Source organism: Anoplolepis gracilipes, chromosome 5 (genome assembly GCF_047496725.1).
Source record: "Anoplolepis gracilipes chromosome 5, ASM4749672v1, whole genome shotgun sequence".
NCBI classification, from domain to species: Eukaryota; Metazoa; Arthropoda; class Insecta; order Hymenoptera; family Formicidae; genus Anoplolepis; species Anoplolepis gracilipes.
Window position 1 is genome coordinate 3,061,994 of NC_132974.1, and position 18,511 is coordinate 3,080,504.

Below are 18,511 nucleotides of genomic sequence, written 5' to 3' on the forward strand. Positions count from 1 at the left end.
TTCATATTTTTTTAACATCTTTATATAAATCTAAATCTATTTATTTTTACTCTTAATGGATATGCAAATTTCCATCGTTAATCATATGTCGAGTAACAAACGCTTACCCGTCGATCAGAGGCACTTCAGTGAGGATCCTCCTGATCACGTCCAGCCTCTGCTGGTGCGTGGCAGGCGCGGATTGAAGTAGAAACGGCAGACAGAGGCCTCCAAGGAGCAGGACGGCCACTAAGAACAGGACAGGCGCCAACAGCCGACATCTCCTGCGAGGACTCTCATCTCTGCGATCCTTGCTGCTGCCGCTGCTGGGCGAATCCTCGCACGGCGGCGGTAGCCGTACGGTGCCGTTACACGGCGCTACATCTGGCAGTTCTGTTAGGCACGTGGTCTGAAAAAAAGACCCACATCATAAGTGTAATGTTCTATTTGTTCTTTACTTCTATCGATCTCGATAGATTATTAATCTCAGTTATAATTGAATAGTCGAAAAGTAGAATATAATTAAATAATAATAAATATAAATAATATTATATAATAATATAAATATTAAATATAAATAAAAGTAGAATATTTTAACAGCATAATAAATATGTTACGACAAATTCGTTTTAGTTTGTGATAACAATATTGTTTTAAAAATTCTTAAAATTATTTATATATACGTTTAACCTTTTTTATCGTCTTCTTTTTAGCAATTTAATTGTCAGCATTTGATTCTAAAATTTTCTGTTTTATTGCTCTAATTTAATCGAATAGTCATTTTCAAGCTTCTTTATATACATATGTACATGAACCTTTCAATTTTCAATTTTCTTTTAGCTTTAAGTTTATAATTTGATTTTTATTTCTGTTCTTGTGAATTTAGACGCGGATAATATGCAGGGATCAAGTTTGCATAAAACAGATTTCGATTCATGGAGCAAAGAGAACTTTTCGAATTAATTTAGTATGTCGCATATATGTTCGAGATATTTGCTTGGTGAATTAATCAATCTAATTAATAGCTGCCGGAGAAATTACACGTTGCTGTTCAATGGTCGCGTACGCTTATGGAAATAAATAATGACTTGACCCGTAATTTCGTGCATTATAACGAATAGAAAATAATTTTTTTCTTGGGTAATTAAAATTGAGCACAAACTATTAGAATTAATAAAATGAAAAAAGCAATCGAGTATTATAAAAAAAATTGATTAATTATACATCTAAATACAGTTAATTAATATTTTGCATTTAAATATTTATCTATATTTTTAAAGATATATTTAAAAATATATTTGATCGAAATTTTATATACATAACATATATATCTCGATTATATTTTTATTTATTTCTTTTAAATTTTTTTGCAGTTACTCGCTTACGTCTTTTTGCGTTGATATTGTTTTAGCCTACATTTCAACCGTTGCTAATATAATCTTTGCAATTAACAGAGAGTAAATCTCGTTTTACATACGTGTAAGACTTTTGATGCGGGTGAACACATCCGGGTGATGTTAGACAATCGCGTGTGTTAACGACTATTTAAGCGTCTCTCAGAAAGTGCATTACGCTAGTAGTGCATGTAGCGGAAACGAACGGTACGGTGGCTGCAACCTGTCCGCGGAAAATTACAACCCACGCGGATGGAAGTGCAATTTCTCGAGGAGGGTTGGAAGGAACGAGAGCTCCTTCGCGACGACACTGCGACGCTCTGCAAGCAACTCGGCAAACTTTTGTTTGCCCTCCTTTCGACCACCATAAAACACGTTAACGCCCGGGTACGTAAGATTTTCCGCGTGTATATAGTAGAGTAGTTGTTACTGAAAGACGTAGGGATACTTGGCGAACCTTTGGGGATTTTCTTTAGTTTATACAGTTGTCATAAACAACTCACCAAGTCACAACCCTCATGTGTATCTCTTCGTGATACTCATCAGATTTCGTGCGGTTTTACGATACTGTAAATCAAAATCAAAATCACGATTCTTCAATATGATCGATGTTACATGATACTGTTCAAGAGAAATAATAACAAAAAAATGTTATTTTTCTCATATATAATTATTTAATTTCAGATGATTTATTTATTACTATTTTAATCATTTAAAGAAATTCTTGACATAATTGTGAAATTTGAGACACTTGACGTATGATAAGAAATTAAAGCAAATAGTAATCAAAAGCAGAAAATTAATGTTTTGTTATCATAGATTACAATATAACTAGGAACGCAATTAAAAAATATAACTGCAGCAGCTGGTAGTTGCAGAAAAACTTTGAAAAGCACGTGTCGCATATATCGCTTCGCGATACTCCTGCGAAACTTCCATTGTTCTGATATATATCGTTTTTCCTGCATACGATGGTGTTGAAAATTTCGCATATTTATGGCGCACAATAATGCGGATATGCGAAGGATACAAAGTTTTGCGACATGCTCGTATGTAGGAGAAGAAACTCGAACGAGAACGACGAGAGCCGGATGAAGCTGGGATGAGGGGAATTCTACGGTGAGCAATGAGCTAAAACCGCGAAAGTTATCGTCGGCATTACTGACGATTCGCGAAAGAAACGGCGGTATGCGTTATCGTCGAAGCGCGAAACGCGATTCCCATTTCTAGCCGTTTCTCCGTTTTCTTGTTCACGACTCCGCTCGGTGAGAATCGATTGTCGATACTGCGGATAATTAATAGCTGTCTGGAGGTAATGAAACTGAAAGCCATGAGCTCGCCTCGTTTTCGCGCATATAACTGACAAAGAGAGGAGTTCTCGCGACAATATTCATAATTCATTGTTTAAAATCAAGATTGGTGATTATATAATACAATGGTGATTATGTCGCTTTTTTTATATCTTATTTTTCTTTCAATGCAGTTTGTATTCTTGAATGACTTTCATTTCGTTCATTGAATATAAAATATAAAGAATATAAAATTAAACTTAATTTGTAATATTAATGACGTAAAAAGACAACTTATTTTTTAAAATTTGTTTAATAAGTTATACAATATAAAGAGAGTCATTTCGGATTCTTGATTTTTCTCGCGCAAGCAATTGCCGACAAATTAATTCGTACTTTGCCACGCTCTGGCGTTAAGATAATTATTGTCGTTCGTGATAGTAATAATGGGGGACTGCCTTTTAGCACTGCTCCTCTGGAATTTAACGAAAAAGCGAATTCGACGTACTTTTATAACCGCGCTAAAAGTTTTTACCGCGAACATAAACGTATTAATTAAGCGCGTTAATTAAACGCGTTTAAAAATGAAACGATGCGTAAAATGTTACGTGAAATACGCATTATCTTAGAATAAAAATTCTTTTATTAATACAATAAATAAGGCATTTCTGAAAATATCTTCGGTATATTATTCTTAAATCCTTAAAGATATCATAACTTATTTTTTGGAAAAAAGAAAATATTATTTAATATATTAATGCCATAAAAGTTCTTCACTGATAAGAAAGAAAAAATGAGTTTATATTATACATATATGTTTATTATTTCCCTTAGAGAACTCGAGAAAACATTACTTGCTTCGCCTAAAACAAATTTGTTTCATATTTTTAATTTCAGAATTTTAATATTTTTGCAATATAACTGCATTTTTATTTACAAAAAGTTATTTATAAAGTAGTAAAAGTGATAAATAATATGAATAAAAGATTTGATCTCCATATTTTTGAACCGAATAATGTTTAGTTATATATTTTTTTACTTTGCAATTAAAAAAACAAGTGGTATGCATTTGTCGCGATTACATTATTTTACTCTATGTGTATAGCTTGTACCGCTCGAAAACTATAATAGAAGTTCTTCCACATCTAACGTGTTCTTACGCGATTAAGTCTCAACCCGACTTCTCGAGGAGACGCGAATTACGAGAATCGTAGTTGGCTCTTTAGGTACGCGCCAGGAAACCTTGGAGTGAACACCGTCGCTGATTCTGTCTGGTTAATGGAACTAAGAAGCTCGTAAACGTATTAACTGCTGTAAAGGACATTGGCTTTGATCCGTCTGTGACGGGCGGTTGCCTTTGTCTCTAGTCTATGAAGTAATGCGATCGACGAACACGGATAACTCGCACTTGAAAAACTGCTTTTTTATATAAAATTATTATAAAAGTATTATTCGCATACACACGTACACATTTTCCATGTATCACGCATATATATGTTTATGTATTATTTTTTGTTTTAATATATACGTATTAGAAACGGTTTTCTCTCTCCTTCTATCTAAATTGATAAAAAGTTTCTTACGAATCAATAACAGAAGAATCATGTAAAATTTCGAGAAGCGCATATTTTCCTTTATTATAATTCAATTTTTTCATTTTCAAAGAAGAAAGATCATATACAACTGTAAATAATTCTTTTTATAATATAAACTAATAATATAATAAATATAATATGTAATATAATAAATTATAATATAATATATATAAGAGACAAAAATTTCATGGAAAAAACTATTGTGTAATGCAATTTGGAGATGAACATTCTTTTCCATTTTCTCAACAAAAAAATAAAAACATTTACGAAAGATGAATCAAGAACTTGTTCTGTCCGAGTGACAAGAGACTTAAAGTCCTTTCTACGGGATGTATTCTCGTTAAATGAGTCCTGTAACGAGGCTTCTCGCCAAACTCCTCTAACAAGGTCTTCCTTCTAGTTTCCTTGAACCGCGCCAAATTTTACGTCTCGCTATAATGACGACGGGAGATAAAAGCGGGAGTTTGGGCAGAGACGCTTATCTCGTTGTTCATAATTTCGGAAATCGGACAAGTAGGACGCGGCTACGAGAATGATAAGTTTTAAGCTGTAAAGTCCTCACGGAGTTTACCTATCGTTAATAGCCCGCCATTACGGCGTTGAGGATCAAACTGGGAATGGAGAGAAGACTCCAATAAAACGAACATAATTCATAGTCGCGGTCGAAGTCGCGCGCCAAACATCATCCGCGAGCTTTTCCGCTAAGTTGAAGGCACTCTCCACCCCTTTGTACGCGCGTGTGTGTCCATAGAAACTTGGAGAGGGATAGGTGGCGAGAAAAGGACTTTGAGAGGCGGTGGGGCAGACCGAAAGCATTGTCAAGTTTTCGTATAAATTTCTCCTCGACGTGAATTCAAAGAATACCGCGGCAAGAGGACGAAAGAAGGGGGTAAGGGAAGCTCGTATAAAGCCAAGCCGGAAGGGGTAGTCAAGACGAGAAACGAGAGCGGAGGGCTGGTCTAAAGAGGAGGTAGCATTTTAGTCTGCGTATTCCCTTATGTTTCCCTGTTTCTTTGCCTTTATTTCGGCTGTCTCCGTGTTCTCTTAATTCTGGTGCGATTAAAGGTTAACGCCGCCAAGAAGTTTGCCTTTTTTTTTATTGCCCTTTATTCTCTTTCTCTTTCACTTTCTCTTTTTTCTCTTTCTCTCTTTTATTCTCTCTCATGTCTTTATTACATCTTGATAATTTCTATTTTTGCTTTCATCTCACCTTCAACTTTCTCATTCGTTTTTAAAGGCGAGGAAGTCTTCATCATTGGATTTATTTATTTTTATCTTCTTAAGTCTTCTTGAGTTTAAAAGAATTCGAAAAATTAGTATTATATTGCATATCGATATAAAATGATTAGGTAATAGTTTTACTGATGTGTTAATATGTTAATAGCGGCGTTCTATAGGTGCGTAGTCAAGGGATTGGTACGTGACCTCTTTTATTTTATGCGCGATAAAGTTTGCGTTGTATTTATTTTGCAACAGGAGCGGCATCTCGATGCAGGTTTTATGTTAATTAGTTTAATCGAGTGATGCTGTAACGCTGTCGAGTGTGTATATGTGTATGTGTGTTGTGTAATATTGAATCGGACGAATGAACCGTGAACAGAAGCAATTTTCTAGACGTTAAACAACGCTCCGTTTTTTAAGAAAAAAATTTTAATTTGTCGGAAATTCGATCATCATCATCGACGACATTTCGCACGGTTTAATTGAAAGGAAATACGCAGAAATTTTATAATTATCGGGAGAATTGCGTGTCGGGATCATCAATGCGTTTGTCATCGCAAACAAATAATGCGTAAACTTTGCTCGTTTATTATCATTGCGTTTTCGAAGCGCTTGTATTCCCACGACTCTTTTAATCCCAACCTCCCGGGTCGAAACGTTAATTTCGCCATTCTATCTTCGATCGTGTAAGCCGGTCGTTAAATGTAAATTTTCCGCGTGTCACAACACGAGGGAACGACAGTCGAACGCGCGGTTTAGACTAACGCGGATTAGACTTAATGAATTTACGCCATTTCGGGGGTCCGAATGTCAACGACGTGTACGGAGACGCGCTAACATACGGGACATTTAGTCGGAATTAAGGACGACCTTTGTTCTCGCGCGAGTCGTCGCGAATGTGTGAATTCGCACGTCTGTGTATATTTTGTTTTGAGTAATGAGCGCGTGCCGCAATTGGCACAGACACTAACAACAAACGTGAAACGGAGAGAAAATGCTTTTGTCTCTAGACGGAAAATGACAGTATTTCATCTGTCAAATTGCCCTGCACAATTTATGTCGTTGAAGATAGATGAGAATATTCGTTGACATATTGCAGGATATAATAATAATAGTATATTACATAACATTTCTAATTCATTGATGATATATTTTTTTATCGATTGCTTTCATGTTTTTTTCTAACAATTTGAAATCGATTTCTTCCGATGATGTGCGTCATCAGTAAGAGAAGTTTGGGCTAATGTTAATATTGAGCGATTTTTTTCGGTATACATATCGTTTTCTTTTTCTTATTAATAAGATAGCTAATTTAATACATAAAAACTTTCACACATACAATTTGAAATTTGATTGTAACTATGACAGAAATTTTTGTTTCAAACGATTTCGAATTTCTTACGCACTTACACATGTAACATAAACACATATTGGTTTAGCTTTTACTTGTTGTGTTTAGGTTACTTCCTTTAATGATGGTTCCTTCGATGCTTTTAGTTAATTAACAATTATACGACTTCGGTGGAGAAGGCAAGTTGCCTTTGTAAAAAGAAAACTCGTCGAACAAAGAGAAAGAGAAAGAGAAATAGAGAGAGAGAGAGAACCATTTCTTATTGGAATTAAATAATTAAATGCCCTGCATAATTCTGCGAGCTCTTCTGGAAATTTCGAGCAAATTCTGTTCAGTATTTAAATCGAAACTTCGGTCTTTGATTTTCGCGACGAAACAAAATATATAATGTATAATTGTTGAATTAACTTTTAAATGTTACGATGCTTTTTCTACAGTAACATTGTTCGATATTTCTTGTTTCACATTTGCCTACTGTTTCTATAAACCGATTAAAATTTTATGTAACTTTGACCCTCATGCCATCCTACAACAGTCGATTGGTGGTATTTCATACGTTTGTATATATATATATATATATATATATATATATATATATATATAACTAAATCTATTTATTTTGTGCATTGCTTATTTCACGACTTACTTAAAATATTTTAATTTTAGCGTTAGACATTTTTATTAAACAAATAGATAATAAAAAATTGCTTGTTTCTTTTAATTGAGAAAAAAAGTTGCATAATAATTAATTATTTTTCTTATATGTAATAGCTTGTTTGCTATAATTGTTTACGATTATAAATATATGTAGAAGATAAAAAGAGATGATAAAATTAATATTGAAATATATGTATCATAAAAATAATAACCAAATAACAGCATTTTTTATTAAATTAAATTCTGCATTAATATTTGAAATATATTTCAATAAATCTGTCAGAATAATAATTTAATTAACAGCATTTCATAACAATGATTATTTTAATATAACAATTTTAGTTTTGATAAATTTTGTATAAATTAGTAAGAAGTGGTGTTTGTTCAAATTTCAGATAAATTAATTTAAAAAATTTATATAATCCGTGGAAAGTTTGCAATTTCTGATATATCGCGTATGTAACAGTCTTTATATCACCTCAGTATTTCTATTAAATTTACGCGCTTCACGCTCTCGTGTATCGGTAGGAAGATCTTTTCTCCTCGCCTTGGCCCGTCTCCCATCCCGGCGATAAATTTCATCGAAGTTCTCGCGCTTGTATGTCATTTTCGCGATGACATACAATACACGATACTTCATGCATCTTTGCAAAATCTTTTGAGAGCGCGAAGCTTCGTCTTGAGAAATTGAAACACGATTCATGGCTATTCCTTCGCATCTGAGATGTTGTTTTCCTTTACGTCCACCGTGCGTGCAAGACAATCGATTTTCTCGGTTCTAGAGAAAGACTCTCCGCACTGGCGACTGTCACTCTTACTTATCGCACCAGCGAAATTAATTGAAAACGCGATTATACATCAGTGGTAAAGCAAGGATCTCTTATTCCCGGGGACAGTGTAATGTATTTGCACCTTCATTAATCTATCTCCACTATGTATAGTGAGATAAATTAACGTATACATTATACTTTATTATTAAACACAGTATAAAAACATACATTTATTATGCCAATTGTAATAAAATTGAATTAAATTAAATATCATACTGAATATTAATTTTTTTAATTGGAAAGGCAGAATTGCGGTGAAAAAATTATTATATGTGAAGTGTCCGCGTATTTTATTTTTCTTGTATAATTAGAAATAAAAAATATAATACATAAATATATAATTAGAAATATGAAAATTTTTTGAGCGCTCTCCCTTATAACGTCCCATAAACTAGCGTCTGGTTTTCATTGTCTCTTTCGCTCCGTTGAGTTTGTCGTGCATGAATTTCCATATTTTCCTCGTTTCCCGATTGGGCTATAACTTCTACGAAGTGATGACTTCTTTTTTTCATGTCTCGAGAGAGGGGAAACTTTGGTCTCTCTACGAGAGTTAACTTTGCGCTGGCCCAAAGTACTTTCGACCGCCACCTTGTTTTTTCGCTCTCTTGCGAATCGACAATGAGAGATGCATAAAACATTACCAAGCTCCGATTTCCTAATCTTGCAGCACAGCATGACGGCTGTCTAGACTTTTCTTCTGGAAAACGTTTGTCGATGATGAGTTGTCTTGATCTATACGCGATTTGTTAACTCAATTTTAAAATATCAATGTAAAGTTATGGTTAATAATGTTCTCTTTATATGTAATAATTGAAAGATTTTTTTATATAGCTTTATCATAATTATTATTTTAACAAAAGATTACATGTATGTTATGTATTAAAATAGTAGCTTAAGTTTATATATATATATATATATATATATATATATATATATACACACACACATACACACACACACACTGAATTAATGAAAATTAAAATTTTAATTATTTCTGAAATGTTAATAGAGGAAAATTAATAGTGCAACAATAGCATACATAGTTAACATAGTTACTTGTTGCAGTATTTTTTTAATAATGCATTAAAATAGTTATTTATACTTTGTCTTAATATACAGCGAAGTTATCCCATATTTATCTTATTTGTTAGAAAACAAAATTAGAAAATCTTTATTAGCGAATTTCATGTCAAATAACGACAAAATTAAAAATTTTAAAAGTAGATTGTAAAGTATTTATTCCGTAATATTAAACGAAAACAGAGGATATTGTTTTGTACATTAGCATAAACCTTATCCTATTAACTTGAAAATGTCAGCACAAATGTACGCTAATGCGCAAGTTAATACTCTCTGTTTTCGTTTTTACATTGCAAAAACTTTCTAAATTGTTTTCAAGATATATTTTCTATTACACGATATATAATTCGCTAATGAAAATTTTAAAAAATTTTAAATAATTATAGTTAAAAATTAGTTGAATTAAAAATTGAATTCGATTAATCATCCATCAAACATTTAAATATTAAACAACAGACATAATGAGATTGCATTCATACATGTAACATAAATATATATATATATATCACAGGAAATTATTACACCTACGATACTTTCAGAAATACAGAAAATTCTTTACGCACGAGCATGTTAGTGAGCAGCGAAGAGAGAACCGAGTTATGAAACTTGGACAAGCGAGAAATTAATCGTGACTGATCCGCTGCTTCCGCTTCTTCAATGCTTCGTGGATGAAAGATGCATAAAACATTATCGGTAGTCGCTTTCCCGACAGCATGGCGCAATTACTGACCCGTCTCGCCCTTTCGGATCGATTACCCTCAGTGTGACGTTCCGATTTATTTCTCGTAATTAATTTGCCGGCGATGAAAACGCGATGTGGTGGGCGAAGGTGCAGCGATGCGCGAGATGAAAACGCGACCATGATGATAATCTGATATCGTAACAGACGGGAAATCATTCGAGCAAGTTGTCACTGTGAGCAAATTGTGATCTCGTAACGTGCGACAAGGATCGAAGAGCAACGTCACTCTTGTCGTACCATCGACATCGAAATGCGATTTTTCTAACATGATAGAGGAAGTGTCAAAGCGAGAGAGAGAGAGAGAGAGAGAGAGGGGGAGAAAGAGGGGAAGAAAACTTCGTTCCATCGTCAAGTCCGAGTACCCTGCTCCAACTTCAAAAAGCCCGGCCGACTTTTGCCCTCTTTCTAACGTTTTCCTTCCTCGTCTGTTGGATGATGAAAGATGCATAAAACATTATTGGCATTCTGTTAGTTGCGAACCAACATCCACCTTCTTCTCATTGAAAAGATATCTTCCTTCCGTTCCCAATTTTTGATTTGGCGTGTGTGCGCGCACGCGAGTTTCTTTTGCCACTACGTTTATGAAAATCGCCCGTGGAAAATGAATTGGGTTACGACCTGATCCTTACCGTCGTCGCTTCTCACCACGTTATATAAAGACCTCTCTCGTCCATTGACCTTATCGCGCTTGCGGTATCGATCACTTCACCGAATTCTTTTCTTTATTTGTTTTTACTTGTTTCTTCCGCAGCTAGTTTCTTTACCTCAGAATCATACTATCTTTTTACTTTTATAAGAAGCCCCAATAACCTGTTGTTTTTCATATAGAATCTTTATATACATCTTTATATATATATATATATATATATATATATATATATATATATATATATATATATATATATAATAAAATGTTTTATAGATTTTATAAATTTTAAATTACTTTTTCTGTGGATTTATTTTTTATAATTCAAATTATTGTATAATTCACAAATGTATTTATTTTATTTGATATAAAGTAAAATATATATTTTGAAGAGGCTCACACGCACACACATATACAAACATTACACAAATACAGATCCATATTTTAAAAAGTTCACAATTGATTATCAGAAATAGATTTTCTAAAACTTTTGTTTTTTGATTTATTTGCGTAAATATATTTTTTTGTTGAAATTTAATATAAAATCATCAAATAAAAAGATGATAATTTTTATATTTTATATATATATATATATATATATATATATATATATGATATATGATATAAAAGAAAAAAAATATAGAATTATCGTAAATCTATTTTTATAAAATCTAAACGTACAAGTTTTAATTAAACTTTAGACAATGCTTAAAATATTTTGAAAATTAAATATAGCGAACAAGAGATACGATGGATTCTATGAAGCATATCTTGTATTATACATTAATGAGAAATTGGAGTTTCACAACAGAATAACATATGTGGATAATAAATTTTTTCATTTTCAAATAATTGGAAAAATTCATATATTGCATGTTTGATATGTATTATTATGTATTTAACGTACTTTATTGATTTTATTTGATCATTATTATAATTTATTCTATTATGTATTATTGAGTTGTATTCAATCTTTTAATTATGACCCAAAGAGAGCAAAGAATCTAGAAAGAGCAGTCGATATGTAAATATTTAAAAACTTAACGGGGGAATATCGAGTGGATTATTGAATTCAATTTATCTCTATTATTGTTTTACCTGGTCAAAAATATTATTTTGTATTACGCGATAATAATTAACAATTTTTATTTAATGATATTAGCATGATAATTTATATATAAATATATAAATAAAAAATAATCACATATAAATCAGTAGTTGTTGGTGAATGAATAATGGATATTTTAACTAGTGAATTTTGTTTCAACAAACTTAAAAAAAATAGATAACGATATACGATACAATATTTAAATAATGTATTTGAATTCAAATGACTTTAAACAAAGAAGTTTAGAGAAGACATTGGAATCTTCAAGGAAAGGATATAAGTGTCTTCTCTAATGAATATATGTATAAGTGGATTAAAATTTTATAGAAAAATCTAATATTTAGATGAAAATTGATCCTATTAACTATGTTCACTGAAATATTTACTATTTACTTTAATATTTCCTTTCCAATTTGTTTGAACAGGCACAAACTTTTCTAACATTAAATTAACTCTCTTTTATAATTAATTAATTAATAATTTTTATCTATCTTCACATGAATACAATGGAATATTAACTCATCAAATAATTAATCTTACTTGAGGCATCTTTAAAATTTATTACAATTAGATTATAATTTTCGAGTAATTTTTTTTAGATTTAGTGCTTATTTGCTAAGATTTGTGAGTAAAATATGAAGACTCATTGAATAATTTTGCCGTTAACATCTCTAGGATCTTTAATAGAAACGCCAACTGTTTTCCGAACGATGTCGATATTTTAAGTGGCAATTCCCGAATTGCTGGCGCGTAAATAATTTAAGCGAATAAATTTACCGTATCCGTCTGAGGTGACTCGAGAGTCTAGGGACAAATAAGCCGCCTTTCCTTTTGCGTTAAATGTTATTTAAGTGATTCTTGTACGGTATCTTACACATGAAACAATATTCTATCACAAAACATGTGTTGTTTTAATTTAAAACAACATACATATATCAATAATGTAATAATACAACATAATATAAAATAATATAAAATAATATATATATATATATATATATATATATATATGTTGTAATTATTTTTTAGAAAATTAGAAAGAAAAATGGAATCATTCTGTTTTTATTTTTCATAATATATATAAGTATTAGGTAAAAAGAAAATAACAGTAAATTATCAATTATTAAACGATCAAATTATAAATTGTTTGTAAATTTTTCATGCAAAGATAGAAAAATATAATTATTGAGTTGCACTTGTTATTAATTTAAAATTTTTATTAAATATGTAATAATATGAAATAATACGAAATACTATGTAATAATATGAAATACTCACAAAAAGAAATAATATGATAAAAATCGTAAAATTTAAACAGTTTCTTAAAATAATTTTATTATTTCTTGATTTTTCAGTAAAGTGCAGAAATTTTGAATTTTTTAACGTCAAGATTTTTGTAATTTCTTTCCAGAAAGCTGACAATTCTGCCGAAAATCATTCGCGATATTTAGAGCGCGCGAAAAATACGGTCGAGCGAATTCTCGAGAGAGAAAACCTCACAAAATTCTCGCGGGAAGAATCGCCGCGAGGCGCGAAAATATTGTCGTGGAAAAAAATCATCTCGGAACCGTTCCCATAAACGGCGACAACTGAAAAATCGATGCGCTCGTTAAAACGCTGCCGCTCTGCTGCTTTTAGTCGCGGTCGTGTTCGAATGTGTAGTTATGTGTTCGCACAAATTTTTTCCGGTTTTCTATTGATTTTTTTTTTTTTTTTTTTTTTTTTTGCTTATATCACAAAACAGTAATCTTCTTTAAATATTTAAACATTAAAATTATTTTTTAATTATCTATAATTAATTACTTATAAAATACTATATAATATCTATTAATTATATGAAAAATATCCGCGATTTTGATTAATTGATAGATTTAATAGATTTTTTTCTATTATACAATATTTTTAAGACCTTATCTCGATTCGCTGCTATTGAAGAAAAGATTTAGCACAGCAGGAATAGTTAAGATGTAATGTTAGAATCGACTAGCCAGCTCACTACTTTCTATATCGCGACTTGTTCCTTTATACAGTACGAATATATGTTCCATTGTCGTTTTTTCTCTTTCTCTCTCTCTCTCTCTCTCTCTCTCTCTCTCTCTCTCTCTCTCTCTCTCTGTTTCAATGTGCATTTTTATTCTAACGGAAAATAAAGAGGAAAAAATTAAAATGAAGAAAAAGATTACTATTCTCTCGTTCACATTATTTAATTCATAAAAATTTAAAATCGAGAATTCAAAATTCTCATGCTTTTAACCTTTAATTGACCATATAAAGCATTTCTCGACCTTTTACTAGTGAAATTTTACATAAAATATGCTGCATGCTTATATAAAATTGAAACTGCATTATATTAGTACTTTTATAAGTATTCTTAACAAGAAATATTTGACAATTCCTTTAATAATTTGAGATCAATTTTGCTTTAAAAATTTTTTTTATTTTATGTATTCAATTTTTGGTGCAAATTATGATTTTCCTATAAATGTTCTTTCAGCAAGAATTTATTTCAAATAATGTAAAGAACGTTTTTGTACTGTACTGTGCATAATATGTACTTATATATAACTTTAAAACTCACTATAGATCGTTTAGCACGAGAAAACATCCTACCCATATATTTAAGAACTTCTACGAAACCATCTCTTGTTTGTTTGTTCGCTATTGAATCTCTATTGTCAAAAATTACGGCACACCACTCACGATTTAATAGCCGCGCTATTTTGCGAACTTTGCTGAGAAGTAGCGCAAAGGAACTTCCTTCTAAAGTACACTTAAGCGATGCGGCTTTTGGATAATCTCGTGCACTTCCACAAAGTAATGTTTATAAAATACCATTCATAATTTGCGTTAGTTAAATTTTAAGATCTCTTGAAATGACAAACACGCAAAATATATTTATATATAAGAAAGAGAAAATAAAAATTCTTGTATGTATCTGTTACAATTTTACTATTTCTCAATCAACAGATACATATATAAATTGATACATAAAATTGCAAAAAGAAGAAATATTAATCATATAAAAAGGAATAATTTTCTTTGAATAACACACATTCACACGTACTAATGTTATATCAATTTGTCTCTCAAGCAATGTCGGATTTTCCTCTCGATTCCTGGTCTTCTTTCTGTCGCTTCAGCCATTTACGATCCCTTTTAGACCTATCGGGTCTTCCACGGCCGAGCGATTTCCCGTTAAATCACACAGCACAGTCCAGCTAAATGAAAACGTGTTTTCCGCGCTTTTCGATCGTATTTCAGTGCTAATGGTCGTAGTTGGAAATGCAATTGATATATTTTTTATGAATAGTTTTATTTGTTCCATAGCTTGTTTCTCTAAAAAATATTGTATTACTCGATATCCGAACCATAAAATTGCTTAAAGAGTCGATATCGAGGAGAAGAGATTTTTTTTTTAATAGAACCCAAAATGTAAACGATTCAAAATTATAAAGTTTTTTGAGAATCCAAAAATTTAATAAAAAAATTTTGTTTTTCACAGTTTATTTCTATCATTAATAAATATTTAATTTACAGCTTACAATTAGTATCTTATTAATTTAAAAGATATTTAAAATGTTTTACCATTTGTAAGATTTTCAGTAAAATGGAATCAATTTTGAAAAATCAAAAAAATTTATATCTTTTACTATACATATGAGCTTTACTATATGAGCCTTTTATTAAAATATATATCGATAGCCTCTAGCGGCTTATATTAACATATTGACATTATACCATGCGATATGATGTTTATCGCTACTGAATGAATATTTGGAGTATACATATTAAGTTAATGTTGATTTTATAGTATCTAGGATATTCTTCTATTTTTCATATCTGAATAATTATTGTTGCGTATCGCTTTTCTAAATTTTAGAAACAATTTTTAAAAAACCAAAGTTTTGAAAGCCTGTAATACTTCTGCGATTCTTTACAACAATACCGTGCAAAATATATGGAGCCATGCGCCGTTCAACAATTCCATGGTAAATTATTTACACATAAAATATCGAAATGTCGGATGCAGTTGTAGTAGACGGTCTCCCGCAATGGTGAACGCTAATCCGAAGAGTAGACGAACCGCGCGCTTTCAATCCGGATTTTTCCGGTCTCCCTTGTGCACGAGACCGGCGTATAAAGGCCGGTGCTCACAAGCCTGACGATAAAACGGCGTCCCAAGCGATATTATGTAATACTCGCCGCAACTCGACGAGGCGTAAAGTGTTTCCTTCCGCATGACGGCCATAGTCACCACGACCCCGCGATTTAGGCGGACACACAGGCGAGCTGTACCAGACACTCCTACAGGCAGGTGTACGAAGGTCGACGATCCCTTGTCAAATTTTCGATACAAGAGATGCCTTTTGATCGAAATCGCTAAATTACATAGCGCAGTATTGAAAATTAAGAAAATATTTAAACGCATACATGAAACGAGAAATTGAAACAAAACTTAGAGAAAATGACTAAATATTATTGAAAATAGAAGAATATATGAATAATACTTTGATACACATATGTAAATTAAGTTAATAAATAATAATAATAAGAAAATAATAATTTGTATGTGCGAATCAAATTGTATATGGTTTCTTTAATTTATAATTAGCTTTACTCAACTGAAATCTGCTTTTAATTATATATTGTTACATTATCATGATTGTATGAACATATTGTGTACAGTTAGAAATTTCGCAAAATAATTTATACAATTTTTCGTTATTAATATGTAAAATTTAAGCTTGATCGTTTTAAATCTCCCCTTTTTATTTCTTTGATTCAATTGGATCTTATTGATCGATTTTTATGAAATTACCGCGCGAGAATGCAACGTCGTCGAAAATATGGCACACGTAACAAGCATCTCGTTAGCTTGACATTCGCATGAAAAGGACCTATTCGTCGCAAAGCTTGAAATTTTTCAGGGACACAGAGAAAAGCGAGGAAAGAAAATTATGAGGGTTATGCTTTGTGCGCGAGGAGTCGCGGGGGGGGGGGGGGGTTCTCACGAGCTTGTCGCTTTTCGAGGACGCTATTGTGCTTGCCTATTGGCTGGATCGCACACAATTTTTCACCGTACACTCTTCCCTCGGGATACCTTAAACTTCTTTCCATCTCGTTCTACCACTTTTGATACCGTTACGAAAATGATTCATTGAGAGCTTTGAAAATGACGCACGATCCTTTATTGAATTAAATCCACGTACCAATAATACAATATTTAAGCACTATTGCAAATGATTTTCCATCTTTTGTATAAGAAGAATATTACGTGCATACATTTCTATTTTTTTTTTTTTTTTTTTTGTAAATCTGTACAAAAAGTATAATTTTCTATATTGTGTTTATGTTGCTGCCCTTTACAAAATTAAATTATAGAATTTTAAAAATTCCGAGATTTTCATATGCTTATATTTTATATTTCTGTTTACGCGCCTTCTGCCAGTTGTGTTATGGAATATTTAATTTTACATATATAGTGCTTACTGTCAGTATCACTGGGAAAAAAATAAAAGAAATAACAATTTACAAATTGGATTTTATAGATACATGAATAACATATACGAATCGAAACTTGGATAGTAGTCAAATAAAGTGAAAAATGGCTGTATTTTAAATTATTGACGACATAGATAGATGGTTTTGTATACGTAATTCTGTTAGCGAAATCGCTCACTATTCACACAAGCTAAACGTATAAATCATATGTGATTACTGTTCTTATAAATCTTATTTATTAACGGTGTTATCAAAGGAATATGACATTATATGAATTTTATTATATGTATTGTATGTTTCCCTTCCATTACTTGATTCTGCCAACGTGTTTTCGATTTAAACGAAAATAAAATTACTTACTCAAATGACAAGCAGTGGAAAAAGATTTCGTTTTTGTGAAAAACATTCAAGAAAGAAAATCATGTTAAAAGATGAAACAAATCAAATTAACAAGTTAAAATTGTTATAAAAATTCAGTCGATAATATTTATATCTTTCATCGGATTTGAATGCAGTCTGAAGCAAGTCGATTGAATTATTAATTCGTCTTTAGAAATTACAAAATGCAAATTACAACGATACTAAAAGAATAGTTACAAAAGGTACAAGAAATTGAAGCGTTTGATTATACCTAAAGCTGTCCGTCGCCGATATTGCCTTTATCGTTCTATCGTGTTACTTGCACTGGCTGCACTTTATCCGCTGCATTCTAGTGAAACGTTGTCCCCATTCTGCCTCGTCGGACTTTTTAAACAGGATTTTTAAATCGATCAACCGCAAGTGATTTGTATGTTTCTCGTCAAACTGTTTTCGAATTTGCGTACCGGTTACAATTTAATGAAATGTACGCTTCATTTTCTCTCGGCGAATAAAACATTCTTGCTTCCTAACATGCATTGAGTCTATCGAAATTACACAAAAGACGATGAAGACATAACATAGTATTATATATCCTCTCTCTTGTTTTCTGACGATAATTTAAGTAACTTAACTCTAGTTAAGTTCTCACTTAAGATTCACGCTTGCAAAAGTGCCAACTGCAGCCAGATAATTTCGAGATTCTTTTTCTTCTAATTATTTGCGATCGCGTCTTTTAAATTCCATGCACGTTGCCAGC

General features: G+C 31.7%; 1 protein-coding gene and 1 long non-coding RNA gene across 11 annotated transcripts in view; one reads left to right on the top strand and one right to left on the bottom strand.

Annotated features, from left to right (window-relative positions):
* Positions 1-18,511, top strand: part of LOC140666043 (uncharacterized) — a 182,303-nt gene that overhangs the window by 77,198 nt on the left and 86,594 nt on the right. The window lies entirely within an intron of this gene.
* LOC140666034 (dipeptidase 1) overlaps positions 1-18,511 on the bottom strand; it is a 140,018-nt gene that overhangs the window by 45,013 nt on the left and 76,494 nt on the right. For all 8 annotated transcript variants that reach the window (XM_072892750.1, XM_072892751.1, XM_072892747.1 and 5 more), the window contains one exon: positions 108-388. In XM_072892750.1, coding sequence (XP_072748851.1) covers positions 108-388 — 281 coding nt within the window. The remainder of the gene's footprint in view (positions 1-107; positions 389-18,511) is intronic.